General features: G+C 39.5%; 6 protein-coding genes and 1 long non-coding RNA gene across 12 annotated transcripts; 4 read left to right on the top strand and 3 right to left on the bottom strand.

The window, feature by feature from the left end:
• The first annotated feature begins 2,899 nt into the window (after window positions 1–2,899).
• On the top strand, window positions 2,900–6,838 carry LOC132796341 (nose resistant to fluoxetine protein 6-like). The gene is made up of 9 exons (XM_060807483.1): window positions 2,900–3,241; window positions 3,609–3,954; window positions 4,022–4,095; window positions 4,158–4,360; window positions 4,630–4,742; window positions 4,807–5,026; window positions 5,793–5,965; window positions 6,021–6,480; window positions 6,550–6,838. Exons 1-9 carry the CDS (start codon window positions 2,941–2,943, stop codon window positions 6,757–6,759), a joined length of 2,100 nt encoding a protein of 699 aa, XP_060663466.1. The 5' UTR covers window positions 2,900–2,940; the 3' UTR covers window positions 6,760–6,838.
• On the bottom strand, window positions 4,686–10,883 carry LOC132796342 (uncharacterized). The gene is made up of 5 exons (XR_009633549.1): window positions 10,794–10,883; window positions 6,521–6,755; window positions 6,064–6,458; window positions 5,732–5,989; window positions 4,686–4,760 (listed from the first exon to the last, which is right to left on the bottom strand). It is a non-coding gene; the product is annotated as an uncharacterized LOC132796342 (long non-coding RNA).
• LOC132796340 (nose resistant to fluoxetine protein 6-like) lies at window positions 9,247–12,693 on the top strand. The gene is made up of 8 exons (XM_060807482.1): window positions 9,247–9,581; window positions 9,934–10,303; window positions 10,835–10,908; window positions 10,973–11,175; window positions 11,250–11,582; window positions 11,650–11,822; window positions 11,882–12,341; window positions 12,402–12,693. The coding sequence occupies exons 1-8, from the start codon at window positions 9,314–9,316 to the stop codon at window positions 12,624–12,626; spliced, it is 2,106 nt and encodes a 701-aa protein (XP_060663465.1). The 5' UTR covers window positions 9,247–9,313; the 3' UTR covers window positions 12,627–12,693.
• Window positions 12,694–14,353: 1,660 nt separating this feature from the next.
• On the top strand, window positions 14,354–15,137 carry LOC132796125 (general odorant-binding protein 19d). The gene is made up of 3 exons (XM_060807177.1): window positions 14,354–14,619; window positions 14,686–14,822; window positions 14,893–15,137. Exons 1-3 carry the CDS (start codon window positions 14,395–14,397, stop codon window positions 14,969–14,971), a joined length of 441 nt encoding a protein of 146 aa, XP_060663160.1. The 5' UTR covers window positions 14,354–14,394; the 3' UTR covers window positions 14,972–15,137.
• A 741-nt stretch (window positions 15,138–15,878) lies between these two features.
• LOC132796121 (serine/threonine-protein phosphatase 4 catalytic subunit) lies at window positions 15,879–18,437 on the bottom strand. The gene is made up of 3 exons (XM_060807171.1): window positions 18,316–18,437; window positions 16,994–17,998; window positions 15,879–16,936 (listed from the first exon to the last, which is right to left on the bottom strand). The coding sequence occupies exons 2-3, from the start codon at window positions 17,785–17,787 to the stop codon at window positions 16,807–16,809; spliced, it is 924 nt and encodes a 307-aa protein (XP_060663154.1). The 5' UTR covers window positions 17,788–17,998; window positions 18,316–18,437; the 3' UTR covers window positions 15,879–16,806.
• An 89-nt stretch (window positions 18,438–18,526) lies between these two features.
• LOC132796124 (mitochondrial fission process protein 1) lies at window positions 18,527–19,603 on the top strand. The gene is made up of 3 exons (XM_060807175.1): window positions 18,527–18,750; window positions 18,814–19,039; window positions 19,103–19,603. The coding sequence occupies exons 1-3, from the start codon at window positions 18,621–18,623 to the stop codon at window positions 19,263–19,265; spliced, it is 519 nt and encodes a 172-aa protein (XP_060663158.1). The 5' UTR covers window positions 18,527–18,620; the 3' UTR covers window positions 19,266–19,603.
• An 88-nt stretch (window positions 19,604–19,691) lies between these two features.
• On the bottom strand, window positions 19,692–26,148 carry LOC132796115 (glutathione synthetase). 6 transcript variants are annotated; one of them, XM_060807159.1, is made up of 8 exons: window positions 25,973–26,141; window positions 25,545–25,916; window positions 25,267–25,479; window positions 23,930–24,252; window positions 20,959–21,001; window positions 20,646–20,884; window positions 20,199–20,583; window positions 19,692–20,136 (listed from the first exon to the last, which is right to left on the bottom strand). In XM_060807159.1, the coding sequence occupies exons 2-8, from the start codon at window positions 25,701–25,703 to the stop codon at window positions 19,834–19,836; spliced, it is 1,665 nt and encodes a 554-aa protein (XP_060663142.1). In that variant the 5' UTR covers window positions 25,704–25,916; window positions 25,973–26,141; the 3' UTR covers window positions 19,692–19,833. The 6 variants fall into 6 exon arrangements, 5 of the variants coding, with proteins under 5 accessions (XP_060663142.1, XP_060663143.1, XP_060663144.1 ...); XM_060807160.1 differs by having other exon boundaries at window positions 25,545–25,905; XM_060807161.1 differs by lacking the exon at window positions 23,930–24,252 and adding an exon at window positions 21,717–21,850 and having other exon boundaries at window positions 25,973–26,138.
• Between the last annotated feature and the right edge of the window lie 74 nt (window positions 26,149–26,222).

Raw genomic sequence — 26,222 nt, 5'->3', positions numbered from 1 at the left:
TAAGGTACATTTATAGTTTTTAAAAAGTTTTAAATGAGCTGAGTATTATTATTGAAATGGTTGTACATATGTATGTATATGGGAATATTAAAACAAAAAAGGAAAATCTATTTAAAAACTAACTAAACACTACACACGTGTATGTGTGTGTGTGTAGGACAAATAATTTATGCATGTAGCTATATGTGTGTGTGCGAGTGTAAACTGTTTGCACATACGACAAAGTATCAAAGCTGTCTATCCCTTTCTCTTCTTACGAGTAAATACAGTATGTAAATCAACAGTGCAGATAACAGCCAGTTAACATGCCCAATGTTAATGTCAAGTGCTCGCACTCGCTCTCTCCCACTCGCACTCTATGCGATCTTCACCGCGGTTGGCGTTGTTGTTGCTGTTATTGGGTGGTTGCTGTCAATTGCCGTCGATGGTTTTAAAAGAATGAACTTGGCATTGGCCGCCACCGGTGTTTGGCATTTATGGCGGCCGTTTGATTGCTGGCTGCCAACGAGGATGCCGGTAATATGGCGGTTACACTGTGGAATCTTGCATTCATTTTATAATGGCAGTTGCCACCACTTTGAGATCCTGCTGTTGTTGCCACTCCACTTGCATTTCCATTTCCAGCATTTTTTTTTTGGCAATTTTCACATAACATTATTTAACAAATTTTATTTTTAAGTCTAGTCTAGTAATTGCACTTTGCTTGTAGTGGCTGCCAAAATTATTTTCTTTTTTGCGCTATCTGGCAACTTTTTGTTTGCATTCTGAATGCACCTAGCTGGCAACGCTCCACATTTTTTCGCACACCATTTAAATTTACAGACAGTAAAGTGGCATTAATTGGTAATATGTGTGCTTATTTATCCAGTTAGAAATAAGAAATAGATTAGAAAGTTAAATTTTAATTACATATGTCAACTCATATTTTGAATTGAATTAAATATCATTAAAAATTTACATACATTGTTTATGCTATAAATAAATAGAATGTAAACATTTTTGTAATATGTATAGCACATTTTTTTAATTTAGTTTAAAATAAAACGTTTGTCGAAATTCAAATTTGCCGCTCATTAGTTATCAAATTAAATGTAGATATCGAAAAAGCAAATTTTATCGTTTAGGAACTTCTCACTCAAGCAGCCGCCATTTTACCTCATCTCTCTCGATGCAGAAAATTGAGCGCATTTTTGCACTCAATCAATTTGTTGATACTTGCTGCTCATTTCTGTTCACCTGATACTTTAGCTGGAATTGCTTCATTTTGACCGCCTCGGCGTGAAAGTCGGCAATGCTGGTGTGGATGTTTGAGCACGATGAATGTCATGCGATATCAACATCATCATCATTAATCACATCATCATTATCATGATCATCATCATCAACATTACTATCATTATCATCATCATACATCCATGTTACTCAGTTGCTCTCAATGCAAAAAGTTAAGCGCATTGCAAAAAGTTGAGTGCATTTCTCTCACTCAAACAGCCGCCATCTTGTTTCATCTCTTTCAATGCAGAAAATTGAGTGCATTTTTGCGTTCAAACAATTTTGCAGTTCTTGCTGCTCATTTCTGTTTGCCTGGTACTTCATTATTATCATTCATCGTATATCAGATTTAAATACATCACACTTCACACCTCTCTTAACATCGTAGTAAATCATAATCATAAAACCAGTGCGAAGAGCTTAATATCGACTTGCTGAACTACCAGACCAACAGAAATCAGCAGAAAGCACTGCTATTACAAAAAGCAAGGTTAAAATTTATTACCATTTTAATAATTAATATTTGTACTTTATTGCATTTAACAACTTTGAGTGCATTAATTTTATAAAAAATAACCAAGAACTTCAGTTTAAGTACAGTTTATAAATATGAATAATTTATTTAGTTAAACTTGAATGGCACTTTAGGAACTTGTCATAATAAGTCCCTTGGTAGCTCTCTTACTTACAAATCTTATCATTCAATGACTTTGAATATTTTTATTGGCATATAGATAGCTCAATTATTTGATTTTTAAGTAGCTACAGATTTATCTTATCACGAAAATGACACGAAAAAAAAAATCAAACCGAATACGGCTATTTCACAATTTGAGCTAATGCAAAAAAGTATAGCATACTTAAAGGGTGATTTATAAAAAACAGTGTTGCATACTTTCACTTGTATTTTCTTTCTTTCAGCGTAGCACTTATTTCATTCATAGATTACGTGAGGAATTCGCAAGTGGCTTCGTGCGTGGCGCTCTCGATTAGTTCATATCAAATTGTACTCTATATATATGCTAATATGATCTTAAGAGCTCCCTCGTGATAGATAAGATTAAAGACTGCTGACCAGTTTAACAACATCCAAACTTCAAATAACAACATTACTCATATTCACGTGACGACACGTGAAATGTGACAATCGTTAAAGGCCAGAAAAGTAAAAGTGTACATAAAAAAGGTTGACCAGATTAAATGACATTATATTTCGAAGTTAATTTCGGTATTTCCCAACTTAATAGAAATGGTGCAAGTTCCATTTTCCACCGAATAGATGGGAACCTTTGATTAGATACAAATTTAATATAGCAATTCTACAAAAGTCATAATCCACAATTAATGCGACTTAAGCAATAATTCAATATTCCAACTACTAATTTGAATGCTATAAAATGACAGTGCGCCTTTTGATGACTAAGTCGATTGGTTGATCGCTGCTGGTGTCCCCGCCAGACAAGCGACGATCGGTTGGTTGAGTCAAGTGGTTGGGTTTTCAGCCATAAAGTAGGCGCTGATCGCAGAGCTTATCGCATTGGTTTAGTTTCGAATACATTGATTAGTTATTTTTTTCGGCAAGTCCTTATCTCCCCAAACGTTTTCACTATAAAATATCCAGCTGCGCAACGCCAACGCAATTAGTATAATCACAGAAGCTGAAGCACAATGGTTGGCAGTCACTTAACGCTAGTGCTACTGTGCATCCTTGGGATCGCCAGCGCCAGGATCGAGGATGTGAAACAGCTTAGGGATATAAATGTGGAGGAGATTAACACTGACAACTATCAGCGCATGATGAAAATGCGTCATTTGGCCATCGAATTTTTCGATTACTACGAAAATATCACGGCGACCGATTTGATATTGCCCGGAACAAGGTTGCCCAACCTTCAGGATCTGCAATGTCTGGCCGAAGTGGCACAGCTCACACAGGCCCTGCAATCGGGCAGCCTCTGGGCATTGCGAAGTAAGTGTACTAGCAGGTGAATTGAAAAGTTCTTGGTCTAGAAACCGTTAAGGAGTAAAGTTTAATTTCAACTTTACGAACTTAACATTTCAGGGCAGTTCTTTCAGGACTGTTCATGACATCTGAAAGGAATTTAATGGGTAAAAGTTAAGGAGTGAAAATCAATTTCAACTTTAGGGACTTAACATTTTGGGGTACTTCCTTCAAGACTGTTCATGGCAACTGGGAGGAAGTTCATGGACAAAAAGTTAAGGAGTAAAGTTAAATTTCAACTTTGCGGACTTAATATTTCCGGATAGTCAGGACGTCTGGGAGAAATTTCAATGTCATTATCGGTAATGTTAATTTCCTTTTCTCCCCCTTGCAGTGATTGATTCCTGGGGCAGATTGCCAGCTGGTTTGCTGTATGGCAACACGCGGGATTTGGGCAATTTCGATGAGTGCATTCGGGTGAATCAAGAGATTGCATTAACGGGACAAACGATACGCGGCAAATACTGCTTCGCTAATCTGGTGTCGGTAAGCTTGCTCAGAGTCAGGACTGCCGTCTGCTTTCCCTCTGCCTGCACTGCGGATCATATGGACACATTACTGCGTCAGTTGTATCAGCGACTGTTGAACATTGAACTCAATGCGAACTCAAGATTGGTCGACGAAAGCACTTGCCAGACGTCCGAGAAGGAGCCCCTAGATGGTCTGGCTATTTTCACTGTGTAAGTACAAACAAGCGTAATTCCTTTTAAATCCTTTAATCCTTAACATTTCTTTTCATCATTTCAGCACGCTGATTGGTGTGTTGCTTGGCATATTGCTGCTTTGCACACTTTACGATTACTTTTTGTGCGAGGATCAAAGTGAGTTTCCATATTCAAAATATTTCTATATCCGTTACTCATTTCATTCATTCACTTTACAGAGAATATGCCCGTCATAGTTAAGATCTTTTCGGCACGCGTCAATTCGCGCGAACTTTTTCGCATTGTGGACAGCAAAACGAATCCAAATGTTATCGACTGCCTTCACGGAATACGCTGTATGTCGCTTATTTGGGTTGTCTTTGGCCATGACTATGCCTTAGTAGCTGTGGGACCCAATATTAATATCGTTGACTTCTTGCCAGTAAGTAAAAGTGGTTTATAGATTACAAATCAATTTATAGCCTAGCGTAAATTTACTATCGCTAGCTAGGTAGAAATATGATTAATTTACTAACAAAAAAATTCATTGTATTGAACTCTTTGCTTAACTTACAAAAAAAAAATTAATTTCTAATATCATTTTGAAGAGCTTCTTACTTATGTCTAAAAGTTTGAGTTGTTACTTAAATGCTTAAAAAAAAAGTTTGTTATCACAACATTTACTTACCACTCTCTCTGTCCCTTTTGTAGTGGATGAAATCGGCCTTCAGCATGTTCATTGTCCACGGTCTCTTCGCGGTGGATACTTTCTTCTTTTTGAGTGGTTTGCTCGTTGTCTTGGTTGCCATGCGCGCCGTGGAAAAGTATGTACAAGTGCCATCCTAAAGATGTGACAATCTTTTAACATTTCTATTATCATTTACACAGATCGAAAGGCAGAATTAATGTGCCGCTTATGTATCTGCATCGCTATTTGCGTCTAACACCCATGGTGGGATTGGCCATCTGCGCCTACATGTCCATACTGCCCATTTTGGGCACTGGTCCGCTCTTCAAATCCTTCGCCGCCACCAACTCGAACTCTTGCGAGGAGACCTGGTTCTGGACGCTGCTCTACTTGCAAAACTATGTGGTGCCGGAGAAATTGGTAAGTGTAAAACAAAAAAAGAAACTAGCAAGCAAGAAAGTTAAACAGGGCGGCGGTATTAATATTAAAATATACCTAATTAGTATACTGAAATATTACTACAAATATACCAAATAATATATTTGGAATATTGATTAAATATTCGATACGTATTTTGAATGAAAGCAAAACAGTGCGGTATTCATATTAAAGTATACCAAATTAATACTCTGCAAAAATACTAAAAATATAACGAATGATATATTTCGTATATTGATGAGATAACCGCTACCTATTTGGAATGAAAGCAAAACAACGTGGAATTAATTTTAAAATATACCGCAAAACAATAGCTAAATTTGATAAATAGAATGAAAGCAAAGTAGTGCGATGATAAAGTTAAAACAGCCCACAAATATACTGAAAATATACCAAATAATATATTCGGTATATTGACATAGCACTACATTCAGATTGCAAGTCAACGCTACTAAAAGCCAATTAAAATAGGCAACATTTACCATAACTAACTCTTACAATCCGATCGCAATCAAATTCTCAAGAATCATACATCCTATAGTTTCTATTGTGCACACCAAAACTCGCGACTTTAGAGTCAAAATTTGAATTATAAACATTATAGCTCCATCTCTTAAAGTCTCTGAGATCTATATGTTCACATGGACAGACAGACGGACATGGATGATAAAGAATATACAAATGTACCTCATAAAAATCCATTGCCAAAGTTGATCTATAATTTCAAAATGCAATTTCTTTTCTGTAGTGCTTGGAGCACAGTTGGTATCTGAGCGTAGACATGCAGATGTATCTGTTTGCTCCCTTCCTGATCATGGCGCTCTACAAGTGGGGTAAGAAAGCTGTCGCTGTGATTGTGGTGCTCACGTTGCTGCTCGCTGGCTGTCTCTTCAGCATGATGGTGATCAAGGGATACTCCATGTAAGTATTCAAATATATCATATCCTACAATCAAATTAAATGATTTATACTTTAGCAACTCGGCCAACCACATGGATAAAATTTACTTTGCCACTCACACTCGAGCCTCGCCATGGGCAATTGGTCTGCTCTTTGGTTACTTTTTGCACGTGAATCGCGGAAAATCCTTCAAGCTGAATCAATTGACTGTCTGGGCTGGTTGGATCTCCTGCTTGGCCCTGATCTTTTCCAGCCTCTTTGGCCTGTATCCATACGCCGCCAATGGTTATTCGCTGCCCATACTCAATGAAGCCTTCTACGTGACGCTGACTCGCATCTCGTGGCCAATGGCCTTGGTCTGGGTTGTGTTTGCCTGCAAGTATGGCTACGGTGGATTGGCCAACAGTTTCCTTTCCTCGCCGCTGTGGCAACCGCTGTCGAAGCTCTCGTATAGCGCCTACATTTGGCACATCTTGATTGAGCAGTTCAACACTTACACAAGCAGAACGAACACCTATTTCAGTGATTATCAAGTGGTAAGTTGAGATTGATATAATGAGAATTTCAAGTACTTACTTACTTATGTCTTCTTCCTCTTTCATCAGATGCTGCGCTTCTGGTCGGACTTTGGCTTCTCCGTGCTGTTGGCTTATGGCATGTACATCTTGGTTGAGGCGCCGACGGGCGGATTGCAAACGTGGCTCTTGCCCAGTGGCAAAAGCAAAGCGAAACCCAAAACTTTAGCTGCTCCAAGCAAAGCCAACGAAGAAGCTTCTGCGCCAGAGCTTGAGCCGAAAGCTGTGACTGTGACCTAGATTTAGAATATAGTATTGAAAATATTTAGTTAATAAGATGGGAGTTTTTTTTTTTTTTTAGAATAAAATACTGCTTACGAACAAATAGTCAGCAATGTTGTTTTATGTTCATGTGGAAAGTTCATAAGGGGAAACGTACCAGACTCCATAAAAAGATTAGCTAATTGAATGTCTTATTTGGTTTTTTTTGGTCTTATGAAATTTGGCTTAGTTCTGACATCAACCGTTTATGTATTCGGTTATTTTTTTGGAATTTGTTCTTTCATCAAACTTTAGCCAAACAATTTAATTAGGCATTAAATTATGCCTTTTTTGGAATTTGTTCTTTCAGCCAATTTTTGTTAACAAATTTATTACATTAGCATAGGCAAATAATCATTTCTAAAGCATGATTTATGATTGTTTTTACTTGAGGTTTTATAACCATTTTTGGTATTCAAAATGTCTCTTATTTTTTTATCAATTTGTTTAGACTTTATCCAAGATAACTCGTTATCATTTCCGTATTTGCGAGTTCAAATAGTTACAAGGACACTAAATCTGAAAATCTGAAAAGTAGGCAATGCGTAGCGCATTCTTTAGATGTTTTCTTATCGCCAGACAAGCAATAATGTATGTACTATATGTTGTAATTGGGACTTTCACTCGATCGTTCAAAGTCTACACCGTGTGTGTGTGTCTGGGAATGGGAATAATGGCCTTGGCGCCAATCTGATGGACGATGCAAAGACGGACCGTCTCGGTTTCGCGTCTAGGTCTGGGTCTCGATTAGATTACAGCCCAGCCCAGCCTGATGACCAGTCTGCCAACAAAATAAGTACGAAAGCTACAATCGAGTGTGCTCGACTGTGAGATACCGGCTACCTATTTTGAGTATGCGGTAATATTTTGAAAACTTACCAAATTATAAACAAGAAAAATATTAAAAATATATCAGAAGGTATATTGATATAGTACTATATTGGTATATTCATATACTATCAAGTTCAAAATATACTGTAGAGGTGAGGTTTTTTTTTTACCAAATAATATACCACAGAAATAGTAAAAATTAACCGAAGGTCATGTTTACTATATTAATATAGTAATGCGTTCAAAAATATACCATTGAGTTGCTGTATTATTTTTTTAAATATACCAACTGATATACCACAAATATGCTACAAATATACCGACTATATCGATAATATAACATAGAGATGCAGATTTATTTTTAACATATACTAATATAAAAAATAGCACAAAATTCTAAAAATATACCGAAAGATATTTTTGGTATATGGATGAAGTTCTACATTCGAAATATACCAGATCAGCTGAGATCCGATTGCAGTAGGTATAATTTCAAATACAAAAGTATTTCTTAAATAACCTTTAACAATTTTAATCTGATCGTAATCAAATTCTAACGAATCATTAATATTATAGTTATAATTGTCTTAACCAAAATTACACTTGTTACACGATATTTTTAAATTTGCGGGGGCGAAAGTGGGCGTGAAAAACATTTAAAACAAACTTAATCTGCAAGCAAACATAACAAGTGTTGATAAAAAAATTATATCCCTATCTCTTATGGTCTCTGAGATCTAGGTGTTCATATAGACGGACAGACAGAGAGACGGAGATGAATATATCGTCTCGGCTGATCAAGAATATATATACTTTATGTGGTCGAAGATGACTCCTTCTGCCTGTTACATACATTTCCTGAAGGCACAAAGTTATAATACCTTTCCACCTTATGGGTAGCAGGTATAAAAAACGAACAAAACCCACACAGAATTCGTAACATATAATAATAATTGGAAAAATTTGTTTTGTCTATCATGCTGGTCATGCAAAACGCCAATCTTTCCATAAATATTGTGTTGGATTAGGCCAAGTACAAATGACTAAGTTATTATTCTGGTTGTGTGTTTTGTTTGTTTACTTCCCAGAAATCTGAAAATTAATTGCCCCGAACGTTCCGGAGAAACGTGTTGATTAGATTCACAATTCACAATTAGTTTTTCTCTAACATGTTTTTGTGTGACCCTTTTTAGCATATTTGTATCCATGTTCCGGTTGGAAGTGTTCTAACGATGACAATCGGAAATCAATGAAACACTTAAGTGTTTGCCATGCGATCGATCGATCGATTGATGAAATCACTACGATTGAACCTCTTGAACCTAAGAGTGACTAAGTTGGTTATGACTTCTTAGTCCACATATATTCCTCCCCGCCTATGCCAGACAAACCAATTTCAAGTGGCTTGCGAGTGCGACGAGTGAGATAAGCAGCAAACCTCATAAATAGAACTCGCAAGCAGTGATCGCGTTCAGGGACCGCTTACCGCTTATCGCTTATCTCAAGGAATAATAATAATAATAATAATGATTAACTTTAATCGCTTATTATTTGGCAATAGAGCCAGATGGAAATACTAACAACTTTATCACGCTTACATTGTGCCATGTATAAAAAGGCCAACCAGCTGGCGATCGCAAATCGATTCGATCAGTCGCAACCGTCAAATCAAGTTGAGTGTCAAGGAGCCTCCGCCGTTGTCATGGCTAGATTAAATTGGACACTTTGGCTCTTCGCCACGATCGTCGGAGTGATCAGCAGCGACATCACGAATGGCAATTCAAGCATGGCAACATATCAACGTATGATGAAATTACGCCATTTGGCGGTCGAGTTCTTTGACTTCTACGAGAATGTTACGGTCACGGATTTAAAACCGAGAATTCCTACGGAACAGGATTTATTGTGTGCCGCAGAGGTGCAGCAACTCGGACAGGCACTGCAGTCCGGAAGTCTTTGGGCCTTGCGAAGTATGTAAAAAAAGCACCTTCAAAAGTGTCTGCTTAACATCATCATATCCTAATCCTAAGGACCTGAGTCGCTCTCATTGCAATAAGGAATAGTATTCCTTAAAATAATAACATCAAAAGTGTCTCCTTAATTCACTTTCACATAATCCTAAAGACCTTAGTCGGTCTGGTTCATCTCATTGTAAGAAGGAATAGAAGGAATATTCCTTATAATAATAACGTTAAACACTTCCAAAAGTGTCTGCTTAATTCACTTTCACATAATCCTTAAGACATCTGGCTCATCTCATTGCCAACAACGAAAAGTATTCCTTAAGGTAATAACATCATTTCACTTTCGTGTCCTTTGCAGTGATTGATTCCTGGGGTGGATTGCCATCCGGTTTGCTTCATGGCAATCTCAAGGATTTGGGCAATTTTGATGAGTGCATTCGTATTCAGCATGAGATGACAACAACTGGTCACTTACTACGCGGTAAATATTGCAGCGCCAAACTGCCTGTGGGCAGCGTTTTGGGTGGAAATTCTCCGGCTTTGAGTTCATTCAGTGCACAGACCGCTGTCTGCTTTCCTGCCTCCTGTTCGGCTGAAAACATCGACGCCTTGCTGGGTCAACTGCTGCAGCGGCTGCTCAACATTGAGGTGAACACGCAGCTAATCAATGAAGCCAATTGCCAGACGGCCGAGAAGGAGCCTTTGGATGGACTTGCGATTTTCACTATGTAAGTTTTTTTTTCCTCTTTTTATACCCGCAACCCATAAAGTAGAAGGGTATTATAATAGGCAGACAGAGGCATCACCCTTTAAAGTATATTCTTGATCAGCGTCAAAAGTCGAGGTAATATAGTCAAATCCGTATAACCTCAGGGAATATAAGAGATAGAGCTTCGACATGTTTGTTTTAAAAAATTTACCGCCGCCGCAAAACGAAAAACATCGACTAACAAGTTTGCAGCAGAATTTCGAGTTTGGTAAAGATAATAATAACTATAGTATTTATGATTCGTGAGAGTTTGATTGCGATCGGATAAAAATGTTTGAAGACTATTTAACAAATACTTCTGTATGAAATCGGGTCATAGCTGACAATCTGGTATATTTTATACTCTATGGTATATTTCGAATGTAGTACTATATCAGTATACCAAATGAAGACTTTGAAATATTTTCAACATATTTGTGGTATATAATTTGGTATATTTTCACACTCACCTGTAGTTTTCTTACTTCTTTCCTTTATTTTCTCCTTGCAGTGTGCTGTTTGGCATTCTCGCTGGCCTCATGTTGCTGACCACCATCTGGGATTACTTTTTCTGCCACGATCAAAGTGAGTTTCCAGCTAGTGAGCGTTTTGTAACGAAAAACCATCCAATACAAATAATATTCTATAGAGCGACTCCCCGCTGTGGTGCAAATCTTTTCGGCACGTGTCAATTCTCGTGCCTTGTTCCGTTTCTCGGACAGCAAATCAAATCCAAATGTTATCGACTGTCTGCACGGAATACGCGGCTTGTCGCTTATGTGGGTGATTTACGGTCATGATTATCTGATGGCGGCGGCATCGCCCAACATCAATCTGGTGGACATTGTGCCGGTAAGAAAGCATTGCGCTTACACTTTTTTCTTTTCAACTACAATTCCGGGTGGGTCTAATCTCTGTTTTTCCAGTGGTTCAAATCTCCGTACAGCATGTTCACCATCCATGCTCTCTTCTCGGTGGATACGTTCTTTTTCCTGAGTGGTTTGCTCATTGTCCTCGTTGCTTTGCGCACTATGGAAAAAACCCGAGGCAAACTGAATGTTCCCTTGATGTATTTGCATCGTTTCCTGCGCCTCACGCCTGTCCTAGCCTTGGGCATACTCGGCTACATGGCAATCTTGCCCGTAATAGGAGGTGGACCAGTCTACAACACCATCATCCTAGCCCAGAAGGCGAACTGTGAGGAGAGTTGGTTCTGGACACTGCTCTATGTACAGAACTATGTGGCGGCCGAGACAATGGTAACGGTGATACAACATTTCTTGGGAATTGCTTTTAATCTAACCCGCTTTCTATTTCGCATTCAAGTGTCTGGGGCACAGTTGGTATCTGGGCGTCGATACGCAGCTGTATGTGATATCACCGCTGCTGTTGGTGGCGCTTTACAAGTGGGGCAAGAAGGCAGTCGCTGGCATTGTCGTCTTCATGCTGCTCCTCGCCGCCTGCCTCTTCAGCATGATGATGGTCCGTGGTTATACTTTGTGAGTTTGCTTCTCCTGTTTACATTTGGACTTGCTTTAACACTTCCACTTCTTCTTAGGCAACTAATGGTGGATTCCAATAAGATTTACTACACGACACACACGCGTGCCTCACCTTGGATAATTGGTCTGCTCTTTGGTTACTTTTTGCACGTGAATCGCGGGAAATCTTTCAAGCTGAAACCTTTGGCAGTCTGGGCTGGTTGGATTTTTAGCTTGGCCTTGATCTTTGTCTGCCTCTTTGGCATTTATCCATATGCAGCCAATGGTTATGAGTTGCCCAAACTCAACGAAGCCTTCTACGTGACGCTGACTCGCATCGCGTGGCCTATCGCTTTGATCTGGGTTGTGTTTGCCTGCAAATATGGTTATGGTGGATTGGCCAACAGTTTCCTCTCCTCTCCGCTGTGGCAGCCGCTGTCAAAGCTCTCGTATTGCGCCTACATTTGGCACTTTTTTATCTTGCAACTCAATGGCTTTAGCACACACACAAGCACCTACTTCAGTGACTATCAAGTGGTAAGTGATCAAAACTTCATCATTTTATTTCCATTCACTTACTTGGAAATTACGATTTAGATGCTGCGCTTCTGGCCAGACTTTGGCTTCACCGTATTGTTGGCGTATGTGATGTACATTCTGGTTGAGGCTCCCACGGGTGGCATTCAAACACTTTTGCTGCCCAGCGGCAGGCCAAAGGCGTCTCCACCAAAAGCAGATGCACCAACAATTGAGCCGCGAGTTAATGAAGGCGACACGCAAGCTGCGCCTCCGGTGGCGTTGAAAACGCCTTTGGATGGTTAAATTCATAAGTTACTCGTCTCGCTACTCACGTATTTAATATTTATTAATAGATTTGAACAAATTTTATTACAAGACACACGCGCGCCGCTTTTTGGTTGCAAGTGTTGCCAAACTTTTTGCAAAGTTCGATAATTGATCATCGATAACGTCGATTATATATAAATAAATATAATTAGATAAAATATATATTTAAATAAAAAGAATTAATTTACACCTAAAAAAAAATACTCACATCAACATCTTTTAATTGCTGTGAACAATTCAGACATTAGACATCAAAAATTCGATAAGCTGCAAGCAGCCATTTTGTCTGCAAATGTTTCCGTACCTTAGGGAATTTCGAAACTTGATCGCTAGCTGCTTGAACAAACATTTTATATGCACACATAAATGTATAATTAATCATTATCGCTTTGCGAGTCACATAAATACGAAATAATCATTTCAAGTGCTGCTTTATTTGCAATTAATTGGTTGAACTTTGCCTTGCAAAGCGAGCAGCAACAATTCAGTAAGCAGCAAGGACGTCATTTTGTCTGCAAGTGTTGCCAAATTGTTACAAATATAGAAACTCGTTGAAAGGAGAAAGCACTAATCATACAACAAACAAACATATGTTTGTGCACACATAGACATGTATGTATGTATGTATGTATATACTATGTATAGGCATTAAAATATACAATTAAAACGCACGTCAATATGAAATCTTATAATTGCTTGCGAGTGTTTTGAAGCTCAGCTTAATTTGTATTTAATTGCTTGAACTTCGCCTTTTCAAGCTGATAATCTGTAGCGTGCTGCCAAACTGCGACCGGAAAAATTCGTAAAGCTGTTTTGCAGTGCAATACACACACACACACGCGCACACACAGTGACATTGACCGTTATGGAACAGGGTGATCGTTACAAAGTAGATGACAACAGGGTGTGCAGAAGAGATTTAAAGTTGCAGCCCAAAATTATGCAACGTTTCATTTGCAGCTCATTTGAATTACTTCATTAACAATCTCTTTTAGTTTTTTGTTCAGAATGTATAGGGTATTTGCTAGTCCGGTAGTATTAACTTAATATGAGTAAGTATGTTATTGTTTTAATCGCAGTTGAACTACTTATAACAACTATCAAACTGTCCCTGTCCCAGTCATTCAATCAAATTTTTGATCGGTTCGCATTGTATTTGAAAGATTTGCATTGCCAGCAGCTTCTAATTAAATGTGCAATTAGAAACTGAGCGATCTTAGAAAGCGTCTGTTGCGTTCGCTCAACTCGAAAATACCCGGTCAACAAAAAAAGCAGCTGTGTTTGTGACTTGCAATTAGATTTTTGGTTAAGGATCATTTTGGATTCGGTTTATTAGATATTTTCCAGTCAAACCTTTAAAAAAAATAGCCTGACATGTTACTTACTCTCTAGAAACATTTTCGTTTGCCAGTGACCAATCATGCTCTTCCGTAATATTACTACCGGGTATAACAAAAGGGAGGGTGAGAGAAGTTCCCACGTCGCCCAGTCAAGTTGATCTCCGGCGGATCTCGTCCAGATCGCCGTCGAGTGTCATGTGCTGCTCATTTTGGTGCAACTGGAAATCCCATCATCATCATCATGCCCAATTATAATTGCAATTAATCGCTGTCGCCTCCCTCAAAACGTCACTCAGGTGATTTGCCCCCCCTTCGGTCCAGTTGAGGGTGGAGAACAAACTATAAAATGCTAACGCCACCAACAGTGAAGCAATCAAGTGCGAATCATTCACCCAACGTTCAACATGTCGCCTTACACTTGCTTTTTTGCCACACTTCTGGTCGCTGTCGCAGTCTCGGGAGCACCTCACGAGGACCTCAGCAAGGAGCATGCCGCCGAGGTGGCGCAGGAATGCAAAACGGAGACGGGAGCCAGCGATGAGGAAGTGCAGCATATGCTGCAACATGAACCAACCGAATCGCATGAAGGCAAATGTCTACGTGCCTGCATGATGAAGAAATTCGAGTTTGTAGGTGCCAAATATCTTCTAACATCTTCTCCATCCAATTAACCGTTTCTTTCTCTTTTGGGGTAGATGGATGATGCCGGCAAACTGAGCAAGGAGCACGCTTTGGAGCTGATCAAGCACATTAGCAAGGATGATGCCGAGAAGGAATCAGCAGGCGCTGAAATTGTCGACAAATGCGAAGCCATCGAGGTCCCTGAGGATCAGTAAGTGTTCCCGACTCCTTCTTTGGGGATTTCCCATTTGATTAATGCTCCTTTCTTCCTTCCTTTGCAGCTGTGATGCGGCTGCTGCCTATGAGAGCTGCTTTATGGAGCACTTGCATGAGCACGGTTTGTCGCTCGCCGAGATCTAAGTGATAGAGTGATCCGACCTATAACTGCGTATCCCTCAAGACCCTCATGACAAGCGCCACGCTGGCAATAAAATGCTTCTAGCATATCTTTTTTTTTTAAATATGTACTTAATACAACTCTAGTGCCTAAGTCGTAACTGAATAAATCTGTGTCAACTGCAAGAAATCATCTTTTACACTTTTTTCGCTTAAGCTACAGTCGAGTGTGCCCGACTGTGAGATACCCGCAACTCACTTTTTAATGACAGTGTGGTAACATTTTTTAAATATACCGAAAAAATACTGAAATACACCATATTAGGTATACCGTTGATGTATATTCTAAATATACCTTAGAGATAAAAATTTACCGGACCATATGCTGAAAATACTTCTAAAATTATACCGCAAAAATACTGAAAATATATCATTTTTGGTATATCGTTGATGTACTACATTCGGAATATGCCACTGATGTCAAAATATACCAAACCATATTCTACGAATATTCTGCAAAAGTACTTAAAATATACCGAATGTCATATTTGGTATATGGTTGAAGTACAACTTTTAAAATATACCAACAAGGTCAAAATATATCAGACCATATTCTACTAAAATATACCGATGGACATATTTGGTATATTAATATAGTAGATGTAATATACCAGATTGTCAGCCAAAGCAGCTAAACCCCGATTGCAGTAGACATAATTTGCAATACAGAAGTATTTCTTAAATAACTTCTAAAAATGTTGTATCCAATCGCAGATCAAATTCTCAGGAAACAATTAAATCTTAATTCGCAACCGTTCGAAAGCGGAAACTAAAAACCAAATGCATTCGCTTACCCATTCAACATTTTCTATCAAATTTCTTCAAAAGTAAAAATTGGTCGAAAAAGAAAATTAAACAACGAAAAAAACAAAATGCATTTGGCTTACAAATTCTATTATTAAATAGCTGTCGATGTTGTGTGAGTAAGAATTGTGTACTTAAATAGTTATACGCATTCATTTTATCATCATCCGCTTAAACCCTAATAATCAGTTATTACAATGCGTTATCATTATTATTAAATTTTTTTGTTATTATTTTTGTTTGTTTTTTTTTTTACTGATTTATATGAACTTACAAGACTACAGTGTTATTGTGTGTTGGGTGTGTTTGTTTTACCTTAACTAATGGACCGTGTGTTTGCATCGGTTCCGATTCTAATATATTTATATATGTAATATGTAGATCTAATAGGTAAATTACAGAGATAGAGCAGCAAAGAATTAAAAAAAAGAAGGAAAAACAAACAAAACTACAAATCGCAAATTGCTTTTTAGTTTTGTTTGTATGTGGCGGACAATAATTGGAAAGTATATATATATATATATTTTGCATGCTCCAAAGAAATTACAAATATATATATATATATATATGTATCTATGTGTGTAGATTAAAAAAGAACAAAGAAACGCAAACTTAAATGTTATGCTTACAAATAGGAATCGTTTCAACGTTGGTTGGCTTATCAAATGATCCGAGTTGATGTGAGAAGTGAATTTGGAGTGTCTTGAATGAGTGTGAATGATGAATCCAATGATGAAAATGTTGATTGGGAGGGAGTTGTAGTAGTTGTTTGTCTGTGTTGTAGTTGTTGTTGTTGTGGCCCATTGTTGTGTATTTGTTTATAATAATTGATTAATTTCTTGTTTTTTGTTTGTTTCGTTTTTGCTTGAGGCAGGCAGGCAGTTATCAATGTTGCAGCTTGCGGCCAAAAGCACACACACAAAAAAAAGAAAAAGAAGTCATAGTGCAATTTGCAGCCGCGCTTTGTTTCCCATTTCGGTTTCCCATTTTGCGTCTTAAAGAAAATAATCGGCCTGCGGCTTTTTCGATGGTATGCCGCGACTTTCCTGTGGTGCGGCCTCAAAAATGACAAAATCGCGATGCAGGTACTCGTTCAGTTCCAAGATAGCTGCCACATTGCCGCAGCTGCAAGGCAGAGAATGTTAAATGAAACAATGACAAATATTAGACAATTATACGAACCGATAGCAATAATTGGGCGCTGACCACACCGTTAGAACGGTCTCATTAAAGTGCCACTTAAAGCCCTCCATAACGAGTTGATGGGCACGACATATCATATCGATGTCATTGGTGCGATTGAATTGCGACACCACATCGGAGCCAAACAAATAGCCAGCTCCGCGTGGCGAGACGCCCCAACCAGTCTGATCCTCGGGATCACTCCACAGCAGATCACACATGGGTCCATCGTGTGGCACCTCCTGTTTGCGATCGATGCTCCGTATCTGATCCAAATACTGTATTGAGGGCGAGAGGCCGCCATGCACACAGAATATCTTGCCATCAATGATGGCCGATAGGCTGAGGTAGTCAAAGATTTCGGTGCAATAGCGCCACACAGCTGTCGAGCCATATTTGCGCAGGCACTCATCGTAGAAGCCATAGACCTGGGTGATCTGGCGAGATTCATGATTGCCGCGTATCAATGTGATGCGATCCGGATAGCGAACTTTCAGCGCCAACAGCAGCAGGAATGTCTCAACGCTGTAATAGCCACGATCCACAAAATCGCCCATGAATAGATAATTCTTTTCCGGCACATCGCCGCCCACTTTAAACAGCTCCTTGAGGTCATAGAACTGTCCATGGATGTCGCCGCATACGGTGACCGGTGAGTCCACACGTTGCACATTCCCCTCCTCGACAAGGATTTCGCGTGCTTTGGCACACAAGGCTTTCACCTCGTTCTCTTTGATGATTTCACAGCGTTTCAGCTGCTCAATTTGACGATCCAAATCGCTGTAGTCGACCATTGTGACAATGTGTTGTGTGTGGGGGGGGGAGTGGAGGAGCTGTGTGGTGGGGGGGATCTTAAAGCGAGCAGCACAAACGAGGCGGTGAGGCGAAGCGGGCGGGGAGAAGGAGCGTCACTTAACAACGGCCCTTCGCCAAACGAGCGGGGGCGGGGGCGAAGGAGAACGAAAATAAAACCAAATACTTTTTCGTACGCTGGCTCTGCCCAAGCTGCAAAAGAATACAAGAAAACACGAAAACACACGCATTAATATACAAGTTTTCTTCGGTTTTTTTTGGTACAAGTTGTTTGTGTTTTTGCATCATCTGCATGTATGCGTGTGTATGTGTGTTTTGCATGTGTCTGTTTTTATTCTGCAATTGCCTGTATGCGTGTGTGTGTGTGTTTGTGTGCGGCTTGTGGCCTTTTGCCGCGCGCGCCGCACAAGCAGCATTTTTTTCGCATTTCATTTTAGGGCCAGCAAGTTTGCTGCACTTTACCGTAAAACACACTATGCGCTGAAATAAATATGTGTGCACAAACTTACACTAATTAAATGCTACAATTTCATGGAATCTTTTGTTTTCAAACGAAACACTCGCACGCACGCTCACTATTAACAAAAAAAAAATTTAACTAGATACGCTTGACGTTTTGTGGCGATAACTATCTCTTGTGTGGTGGTGCAACGATAACTCATACGCATATATCGATTAGCTGCACTCATGTCAAAAACATCACTTTGGCGTTGCCAGACTGTTTAAAAGGCAACATATTACCGGAGCTTGCTCATATTTAAATGTATTTTTGTTTAATTTAGTTTGCATTATTACGCAATTAAGTAAGTTGATCATGGACGAAACACAGGCCAAACAGGAGGCGCCAGAAGTCCCAATAACACAAACAACAACGAATCCCAGTCGTAAGGAAATCCAAGCTCTAGATGTGGATATTTATCGCGACACTTTCATACGCTACATGGGTAAATAAATTAAGAGATGACGATGATGATATAGTATTTACTACTATGACTAATTAATTGCAGGCTATTCGAATGAAGTGGGCGAAGCCTTTCGACCACTAGTGCCCAAATCGATTGTGGCCGCATCCTATGGCATGGCCATTGGTTACGTCTGCACCGATACCTTTGACAAATCCTTGCGTGCTCAGATGGCGGGCTCCAGCCAACGTGAAGTGGCCATAAGAGCGGCCGATGTCTTTAGCTGGCAAATGCTTGCATCCGTCATACTGCCCGGGTTGGCCATCAATCGGTATGAAAAGAGTGCTCCTTTACATATGTATGTATGTATATAATGTATACATTTTGATTACAGCATCACGGCGGTGAGCAAATTGATGCTACGTAAATCACCAGCTATAGTGCTGAAGACGCTGCCCACGGTTATTGGTTTGGCAAGCATACCGCTGATTGTGCATCCCATCGATAGTCTCGTCGATCGCTTCATGGATGCCACATTCCGTCAAACGGTTCGGTAGTAATTTTTGGAATGTGAAACTTTTCCTACTCGGTGCTAATTTTTGGAGTCGTCTGTGTGGCTTCATATCGACAAGCATTCCAAAGCAAATGTATACTACATTTTTGTACTACATTTTGATATACATTAGAAGTAGAAACCAATGCCCGATCCCATAAAGTATTCCCATGTTCTAGAACAGCTAAAGCTATCAAAATTTAAGCAATTGTTAAATGATTTTAAACTTAGATATTTAAAAACCAAAAGCTGTTTCTCAAAATGCAATAACGGGCTTAACAAACTTTAGTTTGCCATATGATATAGTAATTATATAGTAACTATATGGTTTCTTAGCAATTTTATGGACAACTGTTCAAGAATCGAGAGTCCACTTGGTTGTAGCTTATATTATAGAATTTGAATACTAACAACTGTTATTGTCTTATTTACATTTAAAATTTATTGCATCAATTACAACTCTACAAGCATTACAAAAATAATTTTTATATATTTTATACAATCGTTAAGTAAGTTTTTCATTTTGAAGGCAAGGGAATGCTTCACATATATACGATATATATTGTCGATAATTAATAGTAGCCTTCTTCCCCATCACTGTCGATCAGATATGGACTGTCCAAGGCGCCCAAGCCGGCGGCAACGCCACCTTCGTTCGCCGTGGATAGCTTGGTGCGGAGCATGTGACCCGCCTGATAGTTGTGCACAATGTTATCCGCATCCCCGATGACCACACCAAAGATGCCCAGCTCCGACACCATGTCGACAATCTGTGGCGGCATCTCGCTGCCCGGACGGACCATATAACCCTGCGACAAAGGCGGATGTATGAGATCCATAAGGATCCAAGCGGATCGCTCCACACGTGTCATGCGCTGCAAGGAAAGGAGTGAGGAAATCAATGAAGTAACTCGATAATGTTGAGTGAGTTACTTACCTTGAGTGCATCGGGTATATCGACGCCATAAACATTATTGCCGCCACCTTCGCGTTGTGGTTTGAGCACAAACTTCTCGGGCGTACGCAATGCCATCTCATAGTTGGCATTGCCCGCGTCATTGTCATCCAGCGAATACAAACCGGTAAAGATTTTGCCCACCGCCTTAATCTCCTCTGGATCGTTAATGAAACGCTCCAGCACAGCCGGTTGGGCTAAGGCTTGTTGTACCTTCTTCGTGCCCGCCAAATGGTAATGAATCGACGGACATTTGATGGCCAACGAGGTCTCCATCAGATAGCGTGCATCCCACTCGCCCTGTGTGGGATAATGCGCTGGTTCATAGCCGGCACGGAAATAGATGACAGCCACCTCCGTTGTGCCACTGCAAGGAGGAGAAACATAAGAAGAAGTCTTTTGGGATACTTTCCCTTCAGGGATACCTACAGCAACAGCTCTTTGCGCTGACCAAGTTTGCCCTCGCGATGCACCTCGGTGAGTGTGCGACGCAGGACCTTGATGTGTGGATACGTCTCACGGATGTAGAATTCATGGAAACGCTGATCGCATATATTGTAGGAGATGTCCTCAATGATGAACAGAATAACCGATTCGGGTTTGCCATAAATATCCCACGCCTTGACCATGCCATCACATAATCCAGCCAGTGCATCGTTTTTGGGCATCTGCAAAACGATTACAAAAATACTTAATAGTCTTGCCGATAAGCGATAATCGATAAAAAAAAAAATATACTTACGTGTTTGAGCTTCTCGGCATGTCCCAATTCTCTTAGCACAAAGCTATTGTTGTTGTTGGTGTTGAGAGAGAAGGGAAAAAAGAGATATAAGTTTTGGCAAGGGACAAACGCAAAGACACAACACAAGGTAAAACAGTAAATAACAAACAACAGGTGAAGTATTTTTATTTTTGTTTTTTTTTTGCTGGGAAAAAGGGTTACGTACAACATAATTTATTAGCAGGCAATTTTAGAGAGAGAGAGAGAAAAAGTTGGGAGTGCAGGAGTTACAAACAACGGGCAATAATCAAAATAGTAAGGATTGATTTTTCAGTAGCATCCACAAAGCTCAAGTCAAAGCCAATAACCGTAGTAAGCCAACAATTTGTGTGTGTGTGAGTGAGACACCAGTGTTTTTGTTTTTTTTTTGTTTGTTCTGTGCTTTTGTGTGTGAATTGAAGAGAGAGAGACAGATAGGAGAGCTATTGCATGCCAATGAGAGAGTAAGAGAGAGAGAGAGAGAGAAGGCAATAAACAAACATGAGCATGGACCAAAATGTGACTAACGGTGCTAATCAAGGCGCCCACACACGATCCTTTTGTTTACATGTCGTATCTTGTGTGGGACACCAAGGTGAGTACGTGCTGCTAATGGAGTGTGTTTGTGTGTGTGTGTGCAATTATGTATGGTATTTAAATACTAAAAGAAGTGCAGTGTAAACAGTAAGTAAGAAAGTGATGGAGAAAGAGAGAGAGATAGAGAGAAGAGCGATTAATACTTCTGCAGAGGCACCAAGTGTGTAGCAATGCCACCGAAACTGGAGGCAATCGTGTTGATTTCAACCTGCTTTATTGCACAGCCCTCGTACACGTGAGCCAAATAGTCAGAACGTAATAGACCGACGCTATAAGCCTGCAATTATGATCAATTTACATTATATATTGTTTATGGTATATGTAAATACACAGCCCTTAGCCTAAACTAAATTTATGTAAGTGTCTTATATGAATCTGCTAAAATAATATAATACAGTAAATTAAAAAAAAGATAACTGAAAAATAAAATAAGATCATATATCAAGGGACGAGAGAGAGAGAGAGAGAGAGCGAAGCAAAGTGGGTCCACTACTCTTCCAATTAAAGCGTCGTGATAGCCAAAGCAAATTTTTGTATATTATGCTATGTGATAACTTAAGTTTTTCGTTCTACCATTATTCTAAAATATAATTTATTACAATTATTTTGATTGATTGGGTGGTTTTGATTTAATGTATGGATGGCTGGCCATATTATATGGTGTAATGACACTCACTCTTTCCTCCTGCCAAGCTGGCTAGAAAAAACAACAACAACAAAGCATGTAACTTTTGAGCGCATTAAATTTTCTACTGAATACCAAAATATTGAGTAGGCTTTGGTCATATTGCAGCGAATTCTGTTCCTAGCAGTGAGCTTATGACACTGATCAAATAAACGCACACACACACACACATGTAGATGCATCTGGCCATACACAAAAGGATATTGTTTCTATTGACATTGAAAATTGATATTTAAACAAAAAACACAAATCAACTGAAATATCTGTTATTGCATAAGCTGCAATTAATATGGAATGATTTGTTAAGCGGCACTCTGAAGTAATTATAAATAGAAATTGGAGTTTTTCAACACCAACTCATCAGCGAATAACGCAACACCTGTTCATGTATGTGTGTGTGTGTGTTTGTGTCGGTGTTTATTTCTCATTTGCTTTTTACCCAGTTTTATGGTCAACTTGTGATAAGACTAGTTTGTGTGTGTGTGTTTAAATGACAGCGCAATTTATGCACTTGTATTTGAAAATATTTGTTAAATATTTGTATCTGCTTTCTTCTATAAATTTTGCTACATTTATTTGCGCTGTAACAAACGACACCAAAATCTAAATAAATTTGAAAGACAGATGAATAATCATTACTAAGCAGTTTTTCAAAAACAAGCCACACACAACGTAAAGGGGTCGGGAGGCGGGGGTGAGCAACACACATGTCATGCGTATGCGCAACAATTGTCCACATTAATGTGGAATAGAAAGAGACAGACAGAGAAAGAGCAGGAGTGGGAGAGCAACGCGCAATTCAAATGATTTTGCGCATTCTGGAACACACGAGAATATTAAATAGCATTTAAATATAGTAGGTATATGTATGTACAGCACGAAATAAATAATTGTTTGTATATATAGCAATAATGACATGTTAAAAGGATAAAAGAGGTGTAGGAAGAAGCAGAGCAGCACAGCAAGCAGAGGCAGGCAGACGGGCTTGTGGGCGTGGCGGGCGTTAGGCAAGTGGGCGGGAAGAGCGGCGTTTCAAGCATAAGTGAAAACTACGAAAAAAAACAAATGTTGCAATTCACAACTCATACTCAAAGAATGAACAGTTTTAATAAAAATAAATAATAAGTAATAGGACACACACAACAACACTCACGCACACACACACACACACACACGCACATACAGAATAAGAGACAGAAAATAGAAGAGTGAAAAATAGAGGCAAGTCATGTTAGTAGTAGTGAGTAATTTAATATAGTATTTCGACAGATTATTTATTCAGCTGATCCATCATCATACGGGTAGGGTATTATAAATTATAATGAACGTATGCAAATATACATAAATCAATTTCCATATATGTATGTTCATACATATGCATTTAGTTATCGATTTCCAGGAATTGACTATCGACTTTAGGGAATTCAAATTGGGTATTTTTCAAATTGCCCTTCATTTGTGGGCAATTAAACTTTGTCTGTGTATGTGTATGTGTGTGTAGTGTTTGTAGTAGTAGTAGTGTGTTTGTGTATGTCTATGGTTTTTGTTAGGCTTTACAGGCAATGCGTGTGAATGCAAGAGCGAGATAAAAGATATATAGATATAGGGCGAAAAAAGATAATAGAGATAAAGAGGAGAGAGAGAGAGAGTGAGGATATAGAGAGACAGCACCTTTGTATGGTTTTACTTGCTGGTCCCAAATGGCCAAAACCCGATGCTATCGTATTGATCTCCACTTGTTTCCAGCAGCAATAGGCCGATTTAGTCGCACGCACAATGCCAACATTATCCACTTTCCCATTTGCCTCCGCCACATCGTCGTCGTCGTCGCCGCCTCCGCCAGCGGTAGCAGCAGCAACAGTTGATGTAGCAGGAGCAGCAGCAGTCGCAGTCGATGCCGCCATATTGTTTTCCACGTGATGTAACATGGGCGACAGCTCCGGGCAGCAGGATTCCAGCATCAGATCGCTGCGCAGCATGCCCAATGAAATGCGCTTTTGGTTTTCAAATGTGTGTGTGTAAGTGTGTACGTGTGTGTGTGTGTTATATGTTCACGATAATACAGGAAGCAACACAAATATAGTGGATACATTGTGTTCGTGTGTTTTGAGATTTTGTTTATTGGGTTTTATTATTGATTCGGATTGGATTAGTTTTGGATTATGTTTTTTTTTTTATTTTTTGAAACGAGGAAAGCAGAAAAGTCAAATCAATGTGTAAGTAATTATTTTCTTGGCTTAAAAACATTAAAACTAAAAAAGGAGCATCGTCAAAAAATAAGCAAATAGAGCTGCCAACGATATTACTTGCTGCTTCGATAACATTGATTTTAAGTGCAACATTCATTTTAAGTTATCGATAGCTTTGGCAGATCCAAGTGCAAGAGTAGAGCAGCAACAGCAGCAACAACAACAAAGACAACATCAGGGGACAACAACAACCAGAGTGACCGTTTCATGGTCGATCATGCAGCGGTCACACTGACAACAATGCAAGGCCATTGTTTTTGTTTTTTTTTTTAATTAAAGAACAAAAAATGAAATGGAAAAACGAAAATGTTGCAACTGTTGCTAGAGCGATTTAGTTTTTTAGCGATGGCGTTTGACAACAGCGTTCCCTGGGTCCAGGATGAGCGCATAAATCAATTGTGCGCGCAACTTGAGATTAGCTGCAAGGCGATAAGATAGCCGCCGATTAAGTTTCAACTCGATTGTGTTGGCCGGGGGGACGGGACGGGGAAGTGGGGAGAAGCACTTTCAGGAACTGGGGTGGGTAGGCTTTAAAGAGCGCGAGAGAGAGAGTGAGAGAAAGACATAAAGAGAGCGAGCGAGCAAGAGAGAGAGAGAGAGAGAATCCACTACTGATCAAAAATGGAGCACATGATAAAAAAAAAATGCCGGATGCTTTGGGGATGTGACGACGGATGGTATTTTTTTCTTTCTTCTTTTTTTTGGTGGGTGGCGTGTGTGAGCGAAGAAGATAACAGCTATTAGCTATTTCGTTCTTACCTGTGTGAAACCATGGGCTAACACCTTGCGATAGATGTTAAACAGATTCGCCGTAAACTCGTCCACTTTAATCGTTTCGGCCAGCGTTGTTGTAATGAATTCCTCGTCATGAGCAACATTGTGCATTAATCGATTAATTATCGGCTGCAAGGCAATCGCCTTCTCGAACTCCTTTCGCGGAAACGACGATGGCACCAGCACAAAAGGCGCAAACTAACATCAAATTCTCATGTTAACTGACAAATCCAATTGGGATTTCACCACACAAACACACTCACATTTAACGAATCCGGACTGAAGGCGGTTTTCGAACGCATTGCGGCTCCATGCATTATCGCATAGTCCTTGGCCTTGGACGTCACTTCGAGCAGTTCATCGTTGGCCAGCGGCAGCTTGATGCAGCCACGCAAAACGGGCGTATTTTCGTCGTTCGACATGATTTAATTACAACAGTACAACACACACACTCTCACTCACTCACGCACACACTTTGCTGGCTGGAATGCTCGTCGTACACTGCGACTTGCTTTTATACTGCACTCTCTATTTGAGTCGATAACTCCGTTTGGTGTCGCTGTCGTTCGACGTCGACGTCGTCGCTGTACTTGTGGTTGTTGTTATTTCTATAGATATCGTCAGCTGTTGATGTACTAATATATATTTACATATATATATGTATGTAAATGTCACGCTGTTCTGTGGTTACCTGTTGCGGTCTTTGTTGTCGTCGTTGCTGTTGTATCTTAATTATACTTTGCATAAATTAAGGAGGCAGATTCACTTGCGACTTAAATATATTAATCACAAATTATTAAAATATTGCTTACTCCACCACGGCACAGACGTTTTGCGATTATTTTTATTATTGATATGTACACACTGGACCACTGACAGTAAACACCGCTGACACATTAATAAATGACTCCATCAATCGGGTATCGATGCTTCGACATAGT

This window comes from Drosophila nasuta, chromosome X (genome assembly GCF_023558535.2).
Source record: "Drosophila nasuta strain 15112-1781.00 chromosome X, ASM2355853v1, whole genome shotgun sequence".
Taxonomy (NCBI): domain Eukaryota; kingdom Metazoa; phylum Arthropoda; class Insecta; order Diptera; family Drosophilidae; genus Drosophila; species Drosophila nasuta.
Note: the sequence above shows the minus strand (reverse complement) of the source record. Positions and strands in the feature narration are given on the sequence as shown.

What these genes read in the sequence shown, in the direction of transcription:
- LOC132796124 (XM_060807175.1), top strand. Translation starts at nt 18,621, where the DNA reads ATGGACGAAACACAGGCCAAACAGGAGGCGCCAGAAGTCCCAATAACA. An exon ending in CACTTTCATACGCTACATGG is followed by an intron (nt 18,751 to 18,813) that starts GTAAATAAATTA and finishes AATTAATTGCAG; the next exon opens with GCTATTCGAATGAAGTGGGC. An exon ending in CCCGGGTTGGCCATCAATCG is followed by an intron (nt 19,040 to 19,102) that starts GTATGAAAAGAG and finishes TTTTGATTACAG; the next exon opens with CATCACGGCGGTGAGCAAAT.
- LOC132796125 (XM_060807177.1), top strand. Translation starts at nt 14,395, where the DNA reads ATGTCGCCTTACACTTGCTTTTTTGCCACACTTCTGGTCGCTGTCGCA. An exon ending in TGATGAAGAAATTCGAGTTT is followed by an intron (nt 14,620 to 14,685) that starts GTAGGTGCCAAA and finishes CTTTTGGGGTAG; the next exon opens with ATGGATGATGCCGGCAAACT. An exon ending in ATCGAGGTCCCTGAGGATCA is followed by an intron (nt 14,823 to 14,892) that starts GTAAGTGTTCCC and finishes CTTCCTTTGCAG; the next exon opens with CTGTGATGCGGCTGCTGCCT.
- LOC132796115 (XM_060807159.1), bottom strand. Translation starts at nt 25,703, where the DNA reads ATGTCGAACGACGAAAATACGCCCGTTTTGCGTGGCTGCATCAAGCTG. An exon ending in GCAAGTAAAACCATACAAAG is followed by an intron (nt 21,002 to 23,929) that starts GTGCTGTCTCTC and finishes CAACAACAATAG; the next exon opens with CTTTGTGCTAAGAGAATTGG. An exon ending in ATGCCGAGAAGCTCAAACAC is followed by an intron (nt 20,885 to 20,958) that starts GTAAGTATATTT and finishes ATCGTTTTGCAG; the next exon opens with ATGCCCAAAAACGATGCACT.
- LOC132796340 (XM_060807482.1), top strand. Translation starts at nt 9,314, where the DNA reads ATGGCTAGATTAAATTGGACACTTTGGCTCTTCGCCACGATCGTCGGA. An exon ending in CTTTTTCTGCCACGATCAAA is followed by an intron (nt 10,909 to 10,972) that starts GTGAGTTTCCAG and finishes AATATTCTATAG; the next exon opens with AGCGACTCCCCGCTGTGGTG. An exon ending in ATGTGGCGGCCGAGACAATG is followed by an intron (nt 11,583 to 11,649) that starts GTAACGGTGATA and finishes TTCGCATTCAAG; the next exon opens with TGTCTGGGGCACAGTTGGTA.
- LOC132796121 (XM_060807171.1), bottom strand. Translation starts at nt 17,787, where the DNA reads ATGGTCGACTACAGCGATTTGGATCGTCAAATTGAGCAGCTGAAACGC. An exon ending in GCGCCCAATTATTGCTATCG is followed by an intron (nt 16,937 to 16,993) that starts GTTCGTATAATT and finishes TCTGCCTTGCAG; the next exon opens with CTGCGGCAATGTGGCAGCTA.
- LOC132796341 (XM_060807483.1), top strand. Translation starts at nt 2,941, where the DNA reads ATGGTTGGCAGTCACTTAACGCTAGTGCTACTGTGCATCCTTGGGATC. An exon ending in GGTCTGGCTATTTTCACTGT is followed by an intron (nt 3,955 to 4,021) that starts GTAAGTACAAAC and finishes TCATCATTTCAG; the next exon opens with CACGCTGATTGGTGTGTTGC. An exon ending in ATATCGTTGACTTCTTGCCA is followed by an intron (nt 4,361 to 4,629) that starts GTAAGTAAAAGT and finishes TCCCTTTTGTAG; the next exon opens with TGGATGAAATCGGCCTTCAG.